The sequence below is a fragment of the Scomber scombrus genome, chromosome 10 (genome assembly GCF_963691925.1).
Source record: "Scomber scombrus chromosome 10, fScoSco1.1, whole genome shotgun sequence".
Lineage (NCBI taxonomy): Eukaryota > Metazoa > Chordata > Actinopteri > Scombriformes > Scombridae > Scomber > Scomber scombrus.
In genome coordinates this window covers 6,721,201-6,740,794 of record NC_084979.1, presented here as the reverse complement: position 1 = coordinate 6,740,794, position 19,594 = coordinate 6,721,201, and the positions used below count along the sequence as shown (strand labels likewise).

The window sequence follows — 19,594 nt, the reverse complement described above, 5'->3', positions numbered from 1 at the left end:
GCGTGTGTTTGTGTTCTTGTGTTTCTACACTCATGACAGCCGAATGTCCTCACAAGGATTGGTGTGTGTATATATATATATATATATATGTGCGTGTGTGTGTGTACTTGTGTGTGAAAGTTTTGTTCCTTGTATTAGCTGGTGTGAGATAACGAGGAGTGAAGTGAAGACTCTTTGAAGACTGTCTTTTAAAGAGATGGTACACAATGTGTGTGTGTGTGTGTGTGTGTGTGTGTGTGTGTGTGTGTGTGTGTGTGTGTGTGTGTGTGTGTGTGTGTGTGTGTGTGTGTGTGTGTGTGTGTGTGTGTGTGTGTGTGTGTGTGTGTGTGTGTGTGTGTGTGTGTGTGTGTGTGTGTGTGTGTGTGTGTAGCCTTGCTGTATTGCAGTCTGCTTTAACCTACACATCAAGGTCTCTCCTCTTGATTAGCCCTCGAGGCATCTCTCTGACTTTCACCCCGTGAATCTGAAAGTTTCTAAAGTTCCCTCTCCGTGTTGTGTCTTTAACGGCTGTCACTGTGAAATAATAAGAGTTAACAAAAGTTCTGACATATTCTAGTTTAGCTGGGGTTTAAAAACAGACTAGAAACATTAATTACTTACTAACATTTGTATCATTCTTATTTTCTCTTTCGTGCATTAGTTTTCATTTTTCATTTTTTTTCCTCTTGCTGTGTAATTTGTTCCTTCATTGTTTTTATTCATTTTCTATGTTATTCTTAGTCTGTCTTATTATCAGCTTGTCAGTCACATGTGAAACACTTTGAACTACATTAACCTGTATGAAAGCTGCTATAAAAATACATTTGTATTGATTTGATTAATTGATTAATTGAAAAGAAGTGTTAATGATAGAGGACCCAAAAAAATTAAGTAATATTAATGCGTATCATCAGAAGAAAGAAAGAGTAGCTCTGCAACCACTTGAAATTCCAGTTGTACCAAACTACAAAAAAATAATGAATGCCACAAATTGTGTAAAACCACTCATACATGCCTCTTAAGAACAAATCTGTTTGTACAAGTAGTAGCATCAACCTAAAGCTTAACATTTAGATCATGTGTTTTTCCTTTGACTTGCGACCCTGCAGTTAAATATACACATTCAGATCAGTGCTATAAAACCGTGGATAAGTCATTTTCATTCTCAGCCTTACAGACGTATTACTAATTATTGATATGTGCGTTTCTGAATTGTTTATGTTGCTACGTTACCTAAATAGATTATTATATGCTGAAGTTTAAATGCGGCTCATGATGTTTTTAAAGCCTCACACTCATTCTTACCTGTTCCCTGTCTGCCTGTGTAATGTTATGAGGAAGAAATGCAGCAAAAAAACCAAAAATTACCATTCATAATTAATTATTTAATATGTCAATGTTTGATTCCAAAAAATATGGGGGAATTTTGATGCTGTGATAATTCTACTATGTCTCTTCATATTAAATGCCTGCATGTTAAAGACAGTCAGTGTTTTGTGAGCCTAGAGATTTCTTCATATTTATAAGCAAAGCTAATGAGTGATGTTTTCCACATTGTGATTGTAAGTTTGAGGAGTGTCCAGGACTATGTAAAAGAGACTAAACCACAACTGCTTATTTCGTTAATCAAAGCAGAGAATGAACTGATATAAGAAAGACAGGAGAAAAAGCAAACAGATGATGACTTTTTTCATTCCTGCTATTTCAAATATGTGAAAGAGGATTTAATTGGGACTGAACTTAAGTCTCGCTCCTGTTTTTTGGTTGTTGGTTTTTTTCAGTTTTAACGGAAGAGACTGTGATGTGTTTTTGATCAGTGTCACAGCGGGTCAGTAGGCAGGCCTGAACATCACACACTTCTTCCTGCTGGGCTACACACTGTGTGTGTGTGTGTGTGTGTGTGTGTGTGTGTGTGTGTGTGTGTGTGTGTGTGTGTGTGTGTGTGTGTGTGTGTGTGTGTGTGTGTGTGTGTGTGTGTGTGTGTGTGTGTGTGTGTGTGTGTGTGTGTGTGTGTGTGTGTGTGTGTGTGTGTGTGTTGTACATGCATGGGTGTTTGATAGCAAATGAGGGGAGGATCCCACAGGCCCTGCAGAGTCGGAGCAAACAACCTCTAGTCATTATCCTCTGGGAGACTGCGAGAAAACACACACACACACACACGCGCGCGCACACACATACGAACACACACACACACACTGTCTGTATGCCTGGTGGGATTCTCAAGTCATTTAGCGTCAGAGAGAGCCTGGCTCTGATGCTGATCAATGTCAGCAGCTTGGCTCACAATAGAGAGCGGAGAGAAAGAGGAAGAAAATGAACTGAACAATGACAGATTGTGCAAGACAAGTACAAAAAGAGAGTTTTTGAAAAAGTGGAGATTTTGGAAACATTTTGAGCGAGATCGACACAAAGTAAAGAGCGAAAATACCAGAGCAGCTTCTACAGAGAGTAAAAAACAGTAAAAGAGAAAGATGATTTTTACAGCAGCATGTCCAATCAAGATGTATGTGGATCTGCAGCAAGGTCGAAGTCTGTCCAGCTGCAAGTTGAGACCTCTGAAACTTTAAATGCTGTTATTTTTCCCCTTCAGCAAGGCCAGCTACTGAAGCACGCACACACACACACACACATACACACAACACACGCACACACATATATATCCGGAGCCCTGCTGTGGAGCAGGCTTTGTGTCTAATACCGAGGGAGTTACAGTACTCCTAAAGTTAAAAGCTGCCTGTCAGATGAGAGAGAGATAGAACGAGCCAAACAGAGAGAGAAGAAAGAACTAGAATTACAGAGTGGTGCAAAACATGAAGCGAAAAAGTTTAGAGAGTACAGGAGAAAGAGATTTGGAGAAACTCCTCTTTCGGTGCGCTTTAACATTTTCTTGATACATCTAAGTCTCTCCAGCCCCTTTTTTAACCATGTCAGTGTGTCATCTTCTTATGTCAGGTTTTTACTTTGGAAAACAGGTGTTAAAATGAAGGATTGAAGGATATGTTTCCATTTATACAAGTCTTATCTTAAACACTCAAATTCCATGCTTTATTTGGTCAATGTAATAACTATTTCTCTCTGTACTGGATATGCAACTACATTACACGAGAAATCTAAAACATACTTCAATCTGATTTTTTTTATATATGCATTCAGAAGTTCAGCTAAAGCTAATATGAGGATCCAGGAGTCTAGATTGAGTGTCCTTGCTGCTGCTGCCAACAGTGAAAATACACATGACTGCCAGGACACTTGATTTGCCCAACTCAGACAGCTGATCCCTCATGTAAGCTTCAGCTGAACTTGACAATGCATATTTCCTCTGCTTATTTTATCCCCCCCCCCTTTTTTTTTCTTTTTCTTTTACAGTGTAGTCAAACTGGAAAGGGATCACTTCAGAATGGAGAGGAACTGATAACTGTTTCAACATAGCAAATATTATTATTGTATTAAGCCAGGTTTTAAAAAGACTGAATCTATCCATTAATAAATATTTGTCTTCCAGAATAACAGAAAAAATTCTGAACTTTGTGGTTTTGAACCTTTGTGGGGCTGGATAGAAGAAAACATACTTTGCATTACAGTGAAAGTCAACCAGCTGACCAGTGGCAGTATATCAAGATTAATTGCTGGAGAACAAGGCAATACAGGAGAGAAAACTTGTTGACACAGTAGCTTGACTAGTTTAAGAGCTGCTGGATAGAAATGCACAGATCATGTATGTCATCTCTCTCCTATGTTCTTGTTTAGCTGTCTAAGCTATTGAACTCCTCAGTCCCTGACAGACATACTGTGGGACAGAAGGAAGCAGGAGGACTAAATGATGAGATGTCAGTTATCATGCTGTGAGACGTTTACTGAAATCACCCAGTGTATTAAGATTGATGGTCACTCTCTGCCATTAGGGGCAATTAGTTACACTTTAGATTCCCCCTGTTTAGCTATTAATTTGGGTTGCTAATTGTTTAGCCATTAATGTTATCCCAACCAGAGCTACAGGCAGGTGACATGGTGAATAGAACAACAAAGATTTTGTGTCGTACTAACTTATCAACAACACAATGTGTTTTTTTATAACCTAGTCCGACACCAATCTTTTTCAGCATACCCTTTCGGTCAGGTTGACATTATTTTTCTGTGAATATTAAAACTATTAAAACCACTATTGAAATATAAATCTTTTTATATGACATAATATTGCTATGGTTAAGGGATTATCATGTTTAAGCACAAAAACTGCTTGGTAAGTAAGTACTTGGTTCATGTTAGGGAAACATCATATTTGGAGTTTAAATCTTAAGCTATTTAAACCTGCATTATCTGATTTTTTTTTTTTAGAAACTTGGAAGAGGCAGAGACACATTGTGGACACAACACTTTAATATCTTCACCTTCTAACGTGGAAATGGCTAACTAGTTTTCTTATTTCAACATGCAGCAGTTACGGAGCAACATTATCATTCATACAGAGTCCTGTTCCTGTCCAACTGGTTAATCTAAGTCCAATATTCACTCTCTTTTTGCTACGTTTTTGTTTTCCACCAACTCCTGAGGGAAATGACTGACTCTTTAGCTGCTAAATGCTCCACTATGTTCACCAGCTGTGTCTTTTGTAGTTTGGTGCTAGGCAGGTAGCGTAGAAGCTTCCTGCTATGGCCGAAAATGACGCTAGGAGTGCTGAGAAAGAACCAAATCAGTAAAGTTTCAGACAGACAGCTAAACAATGAGTTGAATCTCTTTTGTAAAGCTAAAGGGAGCTGCAGTCGGGTGTTAATATTCTCTAGTTTCATCACTTCAAGCATTACTTTGTTACATTAAGCCATTTTAAGGATAGGAGACCTTTGCTGTCACTTTAAAGTCAGATGTTTTGTTGACTTTCCCACCCACATCTGTCATGTTTTAAAATCTAGCTAAAGTTTATTTTCTAAGGTCTAATATCCTTGTATAAATACACCACCTGTAAAGTTAAGCCCTGGTATATGAAGGCAAATACTTTATGGAGGATGTAATATTCTGTTTTTGTTGACACCGTGTCAGATAGGTGTTGATTAAACTCCACCATGGTTAACCCCAGAGTTGAGGTGTTGATGCACTGAATTGGATTATATTGACAGGGGCTTCTAGTCTTATGTCCCCCTCAGAACATTAAAGCAGGGCAGGATTGGAGTTAATCCGCAGGAGCTATCTTTGAACCCACAGAGGAATGGTACAGAATTTTTTTAAGGAACACTGTTGTGATTCCAAACGGGCCCGGCTCACCGTCCAGGAGCCTGTCTGCTGTTTCCGCGACTCGCTTAGAGCGGGAGCATGATTCCCTGTGGATAGCACAACAGAAGATACGGGAGGAAAAGAAAATAGTTTCATCAAGTTTTGATAAGTCCATTCTCAAAGAAAAACCCTACTGACAATACTGATATACTGATTATAAATCTGTATCTATTGCCCATCTGAATGCACACCGACTTTGGCAAAGCCACTGAATCACAGCGGTATAAAACACGATATTGATTCCTCTTTTCTTTTACATTCAGTTTTATTGTTGATTGAAAAGGACTCATGCCGGTACAAAGATCACTCTGGCTCAGCTAGTCCACTAGTAGATAAAAATATAGACAAACAAACTGAAGAAAAACACAATGAGAAGGCTGGGGACAAAGGATTGTATTGAAGAAGGAAAAAAAAACTGTAGTGGTAGATGTGGAAAAACCCAATGAGAAATAAAAGAGACAGGCCACGGCAAAGACTGGACTTAGACAAAAGAAAAATATACAGGAAGAGGAACAGGCGAACATTAAAGCATGGCAGGAGAGCAATGAGAAAGAAGAGACAATTAGGTCTGAAGTGAAAGCTGAGATTAAATGTTCCAAGCAGAAGCCAGAGATCACTTCATGTGAAACAAATAATGGAACAGGCTTCTTCCTCCACAGGCAGCGTTGAGGAGGAAAAATAAGCAAGATTTAGAAAAAAGGGAGAGATGAACGTCGTGATGAGGACTGAGTGCAAAGCTGTAGAGACATTACAAGAAGATAAACAAGAGAAATGAGGAAAAAGAAGAGGAGGAAATAGAGAGAAAATATGAGTAGACAGGAAGAAGAAGAGTTAGTGCGTGGGAAACATAACAGGGAACACTGAGCGGTTGAAGGAGAGAGGGGGAAAATGAGGTAGAAAGGAGGAGGAATGATGAAGAGGAGGAGGTGGACAGTTAAAGAAGAGAGGTGGAGGCAAGAGGAGAGATGGAGGAGACAGATGAGAGCGAGGAGTGAAAGAAGGAGACATGAAGCGAGAAGGAAGAACACATGAGGTAAAAAGGTATCAGGAAGTGAGAAGCAAGAAGGGAAAGATGAGAGGATACTGTCAGGGGAGAAGTGGAGGAAGGGTTAGAGATGGACAGAGGATGAAAAGATACAGAAAGAGAGAGAGGGAGAGAGAGAAGACAGGCCCCTCAGCAGTCAACACTAATGAAGAAGAATGAGGGGCTTCAGTTGCTTGCTGGACCTGCTACTGACCACACACACACACACACACACACACACACACACACACACACACACACAAAGTTTCACATACTTTCACTTAAGTATCTACTCTTCAGTTTTTTTGACACAAAGTGTATGAAGTGAACACTGAGTCGAACTCCACATTCACCTCATCGTTATGCGTGAATAAATATTACAAAATGTCTTGTAGCTTTCTTTAAACTCGGCCTAATTAAGGAACAGAAGTTCTGGGTAATTTTTATATTTTTGTTCTGAGAGAAATCATCCTATATTAAAGACTGAGCTGAGGGAGTTTCACACCAAGCCTCTGAATAAGTATAGGTTGCTTTAATTGGGGCTGTTTTTTGGGTTTTCTTTACATCCTCTTTTAAAAGTGCAGAACTTTTCTACAAGGTTGATGTACTGTGGAGCAGATAGCACTCTTTATCCTTTGACGCTCTATTTGTGACTTTACCACAGTGACTTCCTCCCCACAAGAGATAGGAAATAAAAAATAGGAATAAAACTCTTAAATCTTAACAAATTGTTCAGTAGTTGTTTTCTGTCTGTTTTTTTTTCTTTTCTTTTTTTTTGCAGAGGTGTTGAATTGATTTTAAAAGGTGACAGTCATTTGAGGCACATTTTTTTGTCAGCTTCTTGTTACTTTCCTGCTCTGTTGATGGTCTGTTTGTGCCTCATTAGCTGTGACAGCCTACAGACAAAGGGATAAAAAAAGTCTTAAGGAAGCCTTGAACTTTTTTTCTTTTTCTACCCAACTCACAGTGTCGAACAAAAGTTAATAAAGACTTTATGGAACACAGTGGTATAATGGTAGAGCACTAAAAAAAAAAGGCCTGTATTGACCAAAAGTTTTTACTTGCAGTGTTATTATCCTGAAGTTGAATTGTACCAATGAACACGTCTGTTTAAAAATGGATTCTTTAGCTTGTTCATTCATATGTGGTGAACTGTGCTCATAAATCAAATCAATACATTGCCAGTGTGTGGGCTCACATAGAAGTCAATGAATAAAGTGAACACACATAATTTGCATACATGAATTCAAACACAACCATAGGTGAGAGGCATTTGGGTTACCTATTGACATCAGGCTCTCTGCATTTCATCTTTATTTTTATTTTTATTTGTATGTTTTTTTACTTATTACATTATTACACTTTCTGCTTATATATATGAATGTGTGTATGTATATAGTTGTGTGTGTGTGTGTATTGTGTGGACTGTTGCATTACCTTTTCATGTTTTCTCTAGCTAATGCAAAGCACTTATATGCAAAAGCGCTATATAAATACATTTTACTAACTTACATATAGCCTAATATTATACTATGGTCCAAACCAGAGGTCAGCAACCTTTTGATGTCCTTTGCCAATTTATAATGTTACATTTTTTTATTTTATTTTATTGGGGTGTTTTTTGTATTTTTACAAAAAAAAAATGTTTTAAATAGAAGTGAGAAATCATCAGAATGAGGTGGGTTTTTTTAAATAATGTATGTTCACCAAGTCCAATGGATCCCCAAGATGACCTGTAGACATGTGTGAAAGTTGTTTTATGGATTTTATAGTCAGTGTCCCTGACTTTAAACAAAAAGTAGCAGTCATTTAAAAAATGCTGAGAAAGTTGAAGATGGTGTACAGTGTTTGCTGCAGCAGATTCACACAACATTTCAAATAGCATTGATTTATCTTTCATGGTGTTTTCTGAGCTCTGCTTGCATTTTGAGAGCATGTTTGTCCCTCATTGCATTTTGGCTGTACGACCTTGAGGCATGTGTTGTTGTGTGTGTGTGTCTGTGTGTGTTTGTCTGTGTGTGTACAGTGTGTGTGTGTATGTTAGGTCTGCTACAGAGTTGGATTCTGGAGTCATGATTGTCTAACTCACTGGAAAAACAGCCAAATGTACTATCGGAGATGGAAGGATACAGTTCAGGATAGTCATTAGCGCCAGTGTAAATACACACACACACACACACACACACAAACAGCAGGACATAAGACTGTGACTTATATGAACCTGTGAGTCCAGTTTCCAGACACAAGAAAGTCTACAAGCCTAGAAACTTTTTAACCATTACTTTGTAAACTGCTGCATTAGACCTGTCTCCTTTTTTTTTTTTTTTTTTTGGAATTCACCATTTACCAGTTACCTGAACAAACATGGACACTCAACTCACACATGTCCGAGCTTCCTTAAACACACATTGACACCGAGGGTTTGTAGAAAAGTTTCTTAGACCTTTTGCCAGTTGGTTTATCTGATTGTTCACCAGTTTGTTTTTACCATAGTGTCTCTTTTATCTATCTTTAATGAATCTTCCTTCATCTGTCAATTTTGTTTTTCTGCCTCTGCCTCCTTTAAACCAACACCTTTCATCTAGCGTCTATGCCTGTCTGCAACTATTTTTCCCCCCTTTACTCCTCTCTCTTTGTCTCTCTCTTTTTATTCTTGTCTCCTATCTGTTTCTCTTTTTCCAAACCTTCGTCTTATTCTCAACCATTTCTTTCATTTCTCTCTCTCTCTCTGTACTCGGCGGTTGACTTATTGATTTCATTTTCATACTGTTGGCAGTTGTTCCCTCCATCATAAACCATCAGCGTTGCCTCCTTTCAAGCTGGCATTGATCATTGTTGAGCCGATCACAACCAATCACAAGCAAGCATCATTATCCGCTCGCGCTCTCTCTTTTGTTGTTCGTCTGTCTTGTATTGTGTGTTCTGTGGGTTATATTTTTTAATCTAGCTATTCAGCACTCTGGTGAAATAACAGTCTTATACGTTTAGGTATTTAGGTGGTGAATAAGGGTTCTCTTTCCTTTTTCCTTTTTTTCCCCCTCAGACTTTTTTCCCCCTCAGTGTTGTTAAAAAATAGCTCAATCAGATGGAAAGCTGAAGGTTTTTCAAAGAACTGCAGCACAAAACTTTCACGAAAAAATAATCATCACCTAATCATACCTGTTTTTTTGACAAGGAATTAACGTTAACTATGAGACGACTTAACAGGGTTCATAGTCAGCGTAGTGTAAAACACTTAAAGCGGATACGTGATTGAATTTTATTCTCATTAGCTGCTGTCAAATTTCAGCTGTACTGTTGCGACACGTGTCCAAACGTAGAATTAAACATCTTTAATGAGGACGCCTTGTCCTGCTGAAAGTTTAAAGCGTTTCAATTTTTTCTAAAGGTGTCAAGATTGGTCACTGTTGTTATGACAGTGAAGATGAGGAACAGTACGGACTCTTTAAACCTTTATTAATGAGTATTTTGTGGGTGTTTTAGGGTCAACTTTGCACATCCACGGAGGTGTCAGTTTGATTTCATGACCAGCAGCAGCACAGAGGTGTAGTCACTTTTTTAAGGTTGTAAGTTGATACATTCCAGGTTTGAAAGGAAAAAAGTTTGTCAGAAAAACTGAACTTGTGACAAAAATACTGTCCTAATATGATTTTTAAAGGAACATAGCAATTATTTCTAATGAACATTTCTGTCTCAACATATTCCGTTTTAAAGACTTGCCAAAATATCCTGACTTTTACAGATATTCAAGGTCATCTAACGACCAGCTGAAAATGATGTCCAAATTCTCTGGTTCCAGCTTAATCAATAATTAAAAGGAATTTTTAATTGCAGCTGTAGTTATCCCATGCAACTTTTTTGTAGCACATTACGAAAGATTCAGAAAGGTGGTTGTTGGCTGTGGTTTTCTGGCAGCAAATCATATGTCGGATTAATATTTCAGTCAAAATCATGAATTCAAATCATTTTAACAGTCAGTTCTTAAAATGAACGAGAAGGCAGCCCCTACACTGGCCATGAATGGGATATGCCAGTATGAAAGTGAATGAAAAATTGCTCCTTTACCGGAGAAAGAAGCCTCGTTGATTCTGGGGGAAAAAAGGACTTTTAAGCACATCTTAATGCAGCAGTGTGTGTTAATCTGCAGTGGCTCTGGTGTGTGGGCTTTACATGGAAAACAACATGCGCAGGTGTTTTGACACACCACCGCTGTGTGTTTCCTTTGTGTGTGCATGCTATTCATCTCTCTTTTTTTCCTACGTGGCAGCTGTTCTGTCCAGCACCTTCCTTCAGTAAAGACATTACATTTTCATACCTCCACCACTATTGGCCACTGTTGGGTTACACATAAAACTTTCTCTCAGTCAATCTTTTTCTTCAAATAATGCTCACTGAGTCTCTATTGGCCACCCCTCTCTCTGTCCCAGTATTTTCCTTTCTCTTCTAACCTCTTCTTTACTTCCCAGTCTTTTGTTGCGCCGCACCGTGCGATCGAACAGCACATCAAGCTGAATCCACAGCCTCTGTTTCCTCTTTCATCTGCCTCGTGGCCCTCGGCCGCCCTCTGAGCTTTCAAACCAGGGAAGAGTTGGGGGTGTGGAGACGTGGAGGGAGGGGGTAGAGTTGACGGTACTCACAATTACCTCCCGAGGGAAGCATTTTCACCAGCTTTTGTACCCCTCGCTCGCTGTAGCCTGACCTTTCCGAGCACCACCACGGCTGTCGGCTTGCGCCACCAGACCCCCTACTCTCTCCCCCTCTGTCTGCGTTCCCCGATGGGGGTCCTGATAATGATTTCTACACAACCTCGTATTGTGTTGTGTTGAAAGCCACCGTGGCTGCATAAGCAGTCGACACACTTAGTTGTTGTTTTTTTTCTGGGTGCATTTCACACCAATAGTCTGGTCAGCTTTTTATCGCTAGCTCCCTCCCACCCCCACCAACCCACCCTCGCTCGCGCACTCATGAAGAGGTTTTGTGGAACCACGACCACCAGCTGGGATAAGAGAGGACAGCAGCAGGGCTTTTAGGTGGGTTTTTCACCGGCTTTTGTCGCCTCGAAGCAGCCGCAACATTATCGGAATGGTCCACTTTATACCAGCCTCCCTTTTGTGTCCCGTTGTCACTCAATCCATCTGTCTCTCCACCTCCTCTTTTTCTTTATGAGTCGAGGCCTGCCTCTCCTTTTGTGATTGCTCTCCAATTCACACCCTGTACTCTCAAAGAGATCGATTCTTTTTTTCTTCGCTGGCCTTTTGTAAATAAATAAATACCATTGTGTTATTGTTTGCTGGCAGAGCTGTGTTGACAAGTTCAATTTCATGTGAAACTTTGAAATTGCTTTTTCATAGTTGCACGGCAGTTATCGACAATGCTTTGTCGAGCAAATGTATCAAAGTTAGCTTATTATTTATATTGTGCTAAAAAGATGACTGGTTTAAACCTCTCTTCGCATCAACTTTTTTTTTGTTTCATTTTTTGATTTCGGTCAAGTAAAATCTTACATCTTTATCTATGCCTCCAATCGACCTACCACAACATTTTACACTATCATTAGCCGGAGGGTACTGACTGATCCAGTGTAGATAGTTTACAATAATTCCTTCCAAAGCTTTATATCGTGTTCAATGACCAGAGGCTACGGTTGCACACTTGCTTCTTCTCAGTGCTTTAGGCAGTAGGGTTCACTGTCAGTCAGATCCTATTGTCTAAGAAGTCAAGATTGTCTAATACACATCAATTCAGTGTTGCTTTACACAGTTATTCTGTGTGCTGGTTAACTGTTGAGAAACTTTAACTTCAAGTAAGGAGTTTGTGAGATTCCTTTTTAAACTACGATGCCAGAAGAAGGAAATTATGCCTGAGTTGTTATACTTCGTGAGCCTCCGAAAGAAACAGAATTTATGTTTTACCTAATTATTAAGTCTGACATTGTGTTCATGTTAGATTTTCAGTAGTGAGTGGTACATCTAACCTTCCAATGTGATTTTCAGTCCACACAGAGTAGTTGCAGTAGCGCAGGAACACTTAAGTTTTTTTTTTTATGTCAGTCAAAGAAATGTCATCCAAGCCTTTCACCACTCATTTTTTTTTATTGATTTAGAGGTCTGGTCCTCTCTACCTAGTCTGCACAAGACAATAAATAACAAACACATCACAAAGCCACCAACTTCACCACAGACAAACATTCAGGGAGAGAATGTGAAAAGCTCATGTCAAGGTGAGATGTTTGAAGTCAGACTGTGTAGCTTTTGAAAGAGAGTCACAGAACTTCCTCTTGCAAATAAACAGTTGGACTTATCAGCAATAACACACTCTTGTTCAATTCAGTGCTGAGCCTTCTTAAATAAAATAACACAAGACAGTTATGTAGAGTAACTTCACAGGATCAAACAAAAACTTCAGGTCCAATTAAGACTCCGTAGACAATACAAATCTGTCAACGTATTAATGAAAGGACTGAAGAACATAGCAGGCAAGTATGCAACATTCAGCAACATTTCGTGCTCTTGGTCTCTTGTGTAAATAAGCAAGGACTTGCCATGCCATGCCATGTCCAGCTCTAGTTACATTACAAATTCAATGTGCCATTATCCTGTAGTTACAACATGTGGCCATGTGGTGGCACTGTTTAACAGATTTTACATGATCATGCTGGACGGTCAAAAAGTTGCGTGGAGAGTTTTAAGAAAAGATAGTCTGTATTGATTAATTGGTTCCACATGAATTTGATGAATAATTACTGATTGTGCTAAAATAATCAGTTTATCAATTAAATATGGATAAACAGAAAATTAATTAATCGTGTTTTTAACAAGCAAAAATGTTAAATTTGTTTTTCCCTGACTCTCAGATGTGAGGATTAGCTGTTTTTCTCTCCAAGTAAATTAAATGTATTTGTCTGTATTTGACTGTTGGACAAAACAAGCAACAGTTTGAAGATGCAGTCTGGATTCTCAGAAATTCTGATGCATTTTTCACTATTTTCTAACATTTGATAGAGTAAACAGACTACACTAATGAATCAGTCAACAAATTAGCTAATTAATTGAATCATTAGGTGCGGTGTTAGTTAATTTATTCTTAACAGAAGCATTGAATATAGCTGATTGTTGAGGTAAACTGATATAAACTTTGTTAGCGGACACACTTTTTTACAGTGCATCTTCTCCTCCACGTTCCCCTTCATCTCCATCCCTCCATCCCTCAGCAGTGGTGTGGTCAGGCCTAACAACCACAGAGCCTCGGCCTATCACCTAGGAGCCCCAATTGCCTGCCAGTCATCAGATAAAATGGATTTCCAATTGAGTTAAGGCTCCCAGGCTGGGTTTGGCCGAATGGAGAACAGGCAGACTTCTGCTGCTCATCTGCCTCTCCTGACTTTCTGTTTGTTATTTGTTTTTCTCTTTCTATGTCCTACTGTGTTCTGGCCCTGTCCCTCTTCTTCTTTCTCCACCCCCCCTCACTCTACATCTGTGATCTCCCCCGACCAGAGCCACATGAAATGAAAATAGGCTTGTTGTAAGAGCTCTGATACCAGTGTGCTATCTGCAAGGCTGAGTTGGTGATGTAACCCCTGCATGTCCTCTTAGGCAGAGTCTACTTTTAACTCAGGTTGGATCTTCAATTAGAGCCGCAGGTGGGAAATCCATTAGTGTGTTACTGGGTGAGTTGTGAGTTTTTACCAGTTTTTTTTTAATACAGTGTAAATGCACGGATACCATTTAGTAGAATCAATCAGAATAGTAATCTCTTTGTCGTTCATGCCACTGTCAGTAGTACACTTTTTCTTCACAGAGGAAGATGATCATTACCCACTATTAAAAGCATATAGCATATAAAGAGGAGGTAATAGGGGAACATTATAGATGATAGAATAGAGCAGACAGGAGAAGGGAACAGAAGAATGAGAAGAGAACGGGGGTGAAGAGAGGAAATCCAAGAGATGAGATGAGAGGGCAGAAAAGGGGAGCCATATTGATCACCCTGCTCTGTGAGTCTCTCTGTGGTTTTAATGGTTTGAGTTTCACAGCTGGAGGGAACTTCACAGTGCTTAGCCCAGATACCATGCCCTCTACGAACACATACACAAATCCCCACGCCTGCACATACATTCGTACACACAATATCTCTACCAGCTGGCATTACGTCAATGCACCCTGAACCTTAACTCAATTTAGCTTGTTGCATAGTTCCACATGAGTTAGTTGAGCTGTAGGAGTTCAGTGGCACCAGAAGTCATTCAGGACCAAACCTCATCCCTGCTGCTGCGTCAACCAATGAAGCCAAGCAAGACTGAGCATGGTCGATATATGATAGAGAAACCAAAGCGGATTTGAAAGAAATTTTAGCGTTTGCTTTAATTATTAAGAAAAATAACCTTGGACCATAGACACAATACCATTTGTCCTCCAGTTCCCCAAATGAAGGAGATGTGATGATGAGATATCAAGGCTAAGAGTCTACAGTGAGACTGAGACTGTGCTCTGACTTTGACAAGGTTGCAGTGACAGCATGTTAACAGGCTGATGTTCAGCAGTTTGTATTTACTTTCTTCACCATCTTGGTTTAACACGTATGCATGCTAATTAGCAATAAACAAAAAGTTCAGCTGAAGCTACAGGTGTCTAGTCATAAACAAAAATAATGGCCAATGTAAAAAGTTGACCTTATGATAATCTCGATAAACTGTGATGGAAATCATGGAGGTGGGTAATTCAGAGACACTTCGATACAATCAGCAAAATAGTTGATTGACACTTAATCGATAAAGGATACACTAAGTTAACACTGTCAAATGTTACCCAAAGTCTGAAGGAAGAACTATAAACAACGCCTAGTTCATAGTCCAGGTAAGGGTGTGTTTACTTGGCTAGAGTCATAACATAATCAGAGACCTTGCCATAAGATAGTTTACTCCAGCACTGGTTCTTATGTTAATGGCCACAAGGAAAAGTCGTCCTGACCCGCAGAAGGACCGACAGCTGGCTGGCTGCTCTCTGTCTGCTATATTGAAAATTCCTTCACAATTCCACCTCTCTTGATCAACTTACCTCAATATCCGTCAGGGTTACAGTAACATACACCTGTCTTAATGAATCAAATATGTGAATTAAAGGATACAAAGATTCATATAATTCATATTGTACAACAATTCAAAATTAACCGTGTAATGTGTGAATCAATCAGACATGTTAATACTAATCCACACATAAAAATATAGACATATGAAGGCAATGGGAGACATATACACCATACTAAGGTAGAAGAATGCTGCTGTGTGTTTGTGATTTCTCTTCTGTGTCAATGTAATGGAGGCTATAATGCAGATATTTCTATAGGGTCTACTTTCCCAATCAAAGGAATTAGATATGCTAAATAGCACGTACCATGTGATTCATCATAGACAAACAACTATAGGCGTTTTCTCCACACACTAAATATACTATCTTAAGGTAATGGAGAGTGGTTCAGAGAGGTTGCTACTATTGCGTTGCAATTATTTTCTCCCATCTTTGCCCTGTCCCTTCCCTTCTCCTTGGAAACAAAGGGTAACATTCTGTAATCCATGGAATCATACAGGGGGTGGGTAAACCGAACAGTCACGTATAGGTGTTCAGTTAGGACTTTATCTTACACCAGGTGCACAGCGGTGCAGCGTAAGGGTCTTTGCTAGTCTGAGACTGACGCAGTTGTCATTTTTCCATCCTGCACCTACATTGTTTATATAGCAAATTCACTTGCACCTATTGGAGAACCCATGGGCATGTTGATCTCAAAATGTGGTGTGGTCAGGCGCATTGTTGGCCTCACCACAAAAACCTGGTCTACAGTCAGTGGCACATATTTCCCTGTTACACAAACATGCAAAAAATTAGAATAAAAGGATTACATCAACATGTTTTCTTTTCTTAGTCTTGTTAACTGATACGGTGCATTCCTTCAGATATTTTTGTGGTGCACTATGTCAGATGTCATTTAGATTTTGCAGAATTAAGGTTCATTCACTCTTTGTAGGTTGTGTAAATCCCATCTTTCCTCTTTTTTTACCCCTGCTTTTCAGAGGCGGTAAATTTTCCATGCAGAACTGACAGTTGCTAATGACCGTGATAAATCCAGTGAAATACATAATCATCCTCTGTTACCATGTCTCCTCCTATTATTATTGCAATCATCCCTAAAATTAGTACGTAGTAAGGAGAGAGGCAGATGCTCAAATGACACGAAAACAGCAACTCCAGCCTGGTGCGGCTGCTTGATAAATAAGCTAAATGTGTCTATGGCAGAATGCTTCACATCCACATTTAACCAGGTGCTAAAGCTTAAATAAATCTAGCCCTCTCTTTATTGTGATTCTGTGTGGCAGATGAAGTAGTCAGGGTCAAGCCTCCCCATGGTAATCAGCTTATATTATCATAGCTAGGAGCTGTCTTGTTAGATGCTGTCTCTCTTGGAGAGCATAAGTTATAACTAATAAGGCTTCAAAGAGTTTATTGACCTTAACACGGAAGGCCAATCACCTACTATTAAATGACCATGAGCAGCTCCAATCTCTCTAGAAAGGCACTGTATATCACATACCTTTTTATTGATCATTTTGATAGGTTTCTCTCCACAGTTGTAGGAATGGATCTTCTTGATGGCAAATTTCAATTCAAAGTGGCTTGATAGATTGTGGCTTTACAGCATCATCATGCCAAGATTTCAGGGTGTTGAGAGCCCACTATCTGAGTGAAGCTCTTACCATATTTGTGGCTTGGAATCAAAGTGTCATACGTGTTGTGCTCTCTCAGGGACAAAGTGTTGTTATGGTTTCAAGGACTTCATTGATCTATGGTTGAAAGTTGGAGGTTGCAGTCCTTGGATTAATTGCATGTTTTCAAATCGAAGTTATGTGGACCTGGTAGGCTATAGTTCTCATGGAGAGCCATTGTATCTCCCTTAAAATAACAGAATACTAGCAAGTACAGAGATTGTAAATGGGAAATTTACTTGATCTACTCGGAATGTCCCTTAGTGACAGTTCTAGTTAGAACCCTCCGATGCTTCAAGTTGTAACGTCCAGTAAGGATTCCTCAGATATAAACAATTCTGACACACATTTTCTAACTGTAAACTGTCTTTTACTGTCTAAACAATGTTTATGAGTTTATTTTTTCACTCTCAAATACCAACATTGTTATCAGCCCAAAAACATCTAGCATCAGTTGGGCTCTCCTACGAATCAAATTATCTACAATTGCACAAGTTTATTAATGGCATCGTTTTTTTCCAAAATAAAGCTGTTTGTGCACATCATTATGCATGGGAAATACTGTAATTTCAAGGCTTTCTCAATCTTCATTAATGTGAATTTAATTAACAAGGGACTTCATCTACCCTCGAGGCATATTTAGGGTGGAGTGGATATTTTAGCACGTAACAGCTATGCACCTTCCTCGAGGGTTGCCAGCCTAGACTCTCCGTTATGAGACAATTTATATGCCTTGCTGGGGACTGCACTTTATTTGAAAAGAAATGGGAAGACTGTTTGATTGGCCATGTTTGCTGCCAGCCAATAACTCTGTTACTATGTTTTCTCTCTGCCTACCACATGTCCAACTGTGCTGCTTTTAAAAATACCAAATATAAAGGCAAAAATAATGGAAAGAGTCTAAACTTATTGAATGTCATCAGCAGGATGTATGAGCTATTAAAGAGCTGAAGTAATATAAAATGGCTAATAGAGCTCAGAAATGCCTATTCAAAACCTTGAAGGGGATTCGGTCAAAAAACTGCATCATTATTTAATGTGTCAATGGGAACAGTTCTATAAAATTCTAACAAGTGTCAAACATAGACTTAGTGCAAGAGACACAAGAGACACAACACTCACAAGTTGCCATTTAATGCAACAGAAAAACAGCATCTGGAGTGGTGATGTAGACGTAAGTAACATTGGTCAACCTGTTCACTCCCCACCATTATTGAGATAATCCCTACTATTACCAAGTCTGACCTTTCAGTTATGGTCAGTTAAAACCAGGAAAGTACGCAGAAGATGTGGACAATCCTTGCACCTAAGAGCATTTCAAAGGTCAGAGAATGTGACAGGAGTGCAAACTAATTTTCTACTCTTTTCTTTCCTCTTTTTCTCTTAGAACTTGCTGGTCAACCACGGATGAAGAGTGGGAGAAAAAGGGTAAAACTGTGTATTGACGAAGGGTTTTACTTTGGCTATAAGAGTTGTCGCATTCCTGCTTTAAATTATATGATAGTTGATTTGCTGTTAGCATGCACTGTTTTTAAAACCTTCTTTTTATGCTATTTATCTAGAGTATCATTTGTTAAAGTAGCTCTATTATTCTGCACTGCTATATTCTATGAGGAAAACTTTTGAAGAAGGAAAAAGTGTGTGTGTGTGTATTGCACTAGGTTCACGGTCTGAGTCAGTACACTTTCAGTTCGGTCATTTCACAAGATCGGCAGAAGGCGTTTCTAAGATACGAGCTGTAAAGATCCATTCAGGCTCATTCGTCCATCAGCTGAATGTGAAATTCACCATACGTCCGAACCTCTGCTGCTTTTGTTGGAATGAAAAGGAAAAACATTGTAGATATGAGCTGAATTGAGTGCACAGGGACCGTCCGTGTTTTGATATGACTGAAAAAAAAAACCTGATTTGAGTTATTGCTTTTGCTTCAGGGTTTTCTTTTTTTTAATGACACAGGGATCAGCTCAGGTAACCCTGGCCTTGACTTAAATTCATCAGACCTGTTTATGTGTTATATGATTTTATTAAACCATACATATCCTGTGATGATCTTGTTGGGGTCAATCATTTTTCTTTCCTGGCTGCTCAGTTGATTTAATCCTTTAAATATTTCTTTTAGTTTTAAAAACTAAATATGTTGCATTTAAATTTTTCTCATTCCTCAAAAGAAATAAATAATTCCCTTTTGAAACCATTTTTCAAACTGAAATGATCGTGCTTCACAGAACAAGTAAAATAAGAAGAAACCTTGATGAGGTAGTTGGATAGTTAGTTAGAGCCTGACAAAAGCTACCCTACACTGTTGAAGCGTCAAAAGGGCAATGCACCAACTGCCATGTGGACATTTCCCAATTAAGCACCTCAGACTGAGCCTCACAAGCTCAGATTTTATAGTTTTCAACTTCTCATATACTTTTCAGCTTATGAACCTTAATTTTGAGATGAGTGTTTTTGGCGTGGGAGGGGTCATGTCCAGGTGTCTTTTGGAGGTACTAAACTGACACGATCAGAAACAGCTAGACAAGCGGGAGCTGATGATAATAGAGAGCTCATTATTAAAATACAGATGTGGG

General features: G+C 39.1%; 1 protein-coding gene across 1 annotated transcript in view; it reads left to right on the top strand.

The window, feature by feature from the left end:
- The window catches only part of LOC133987375 (MICOS complex subunit mic25a-like), an 84,111-nt gene extending 64,946 nt beyond the window's left edge, over positions 1–19,165 (top strand). The window contains exon 8 of the mRNA XM_062426716.1: positions 18,409–19,165. Coding sequence (XP_062282700.1) covers positions 18,409–18,432 — 24 coding nt within the window. The 3' untranslated portion in view covers positions 18,433–19,165. The remainder of the gene's footprint in view (positions 1–18,408) is intronic.
- Positions 19,166–19,594: the final 429 nt, after the last annotated feature.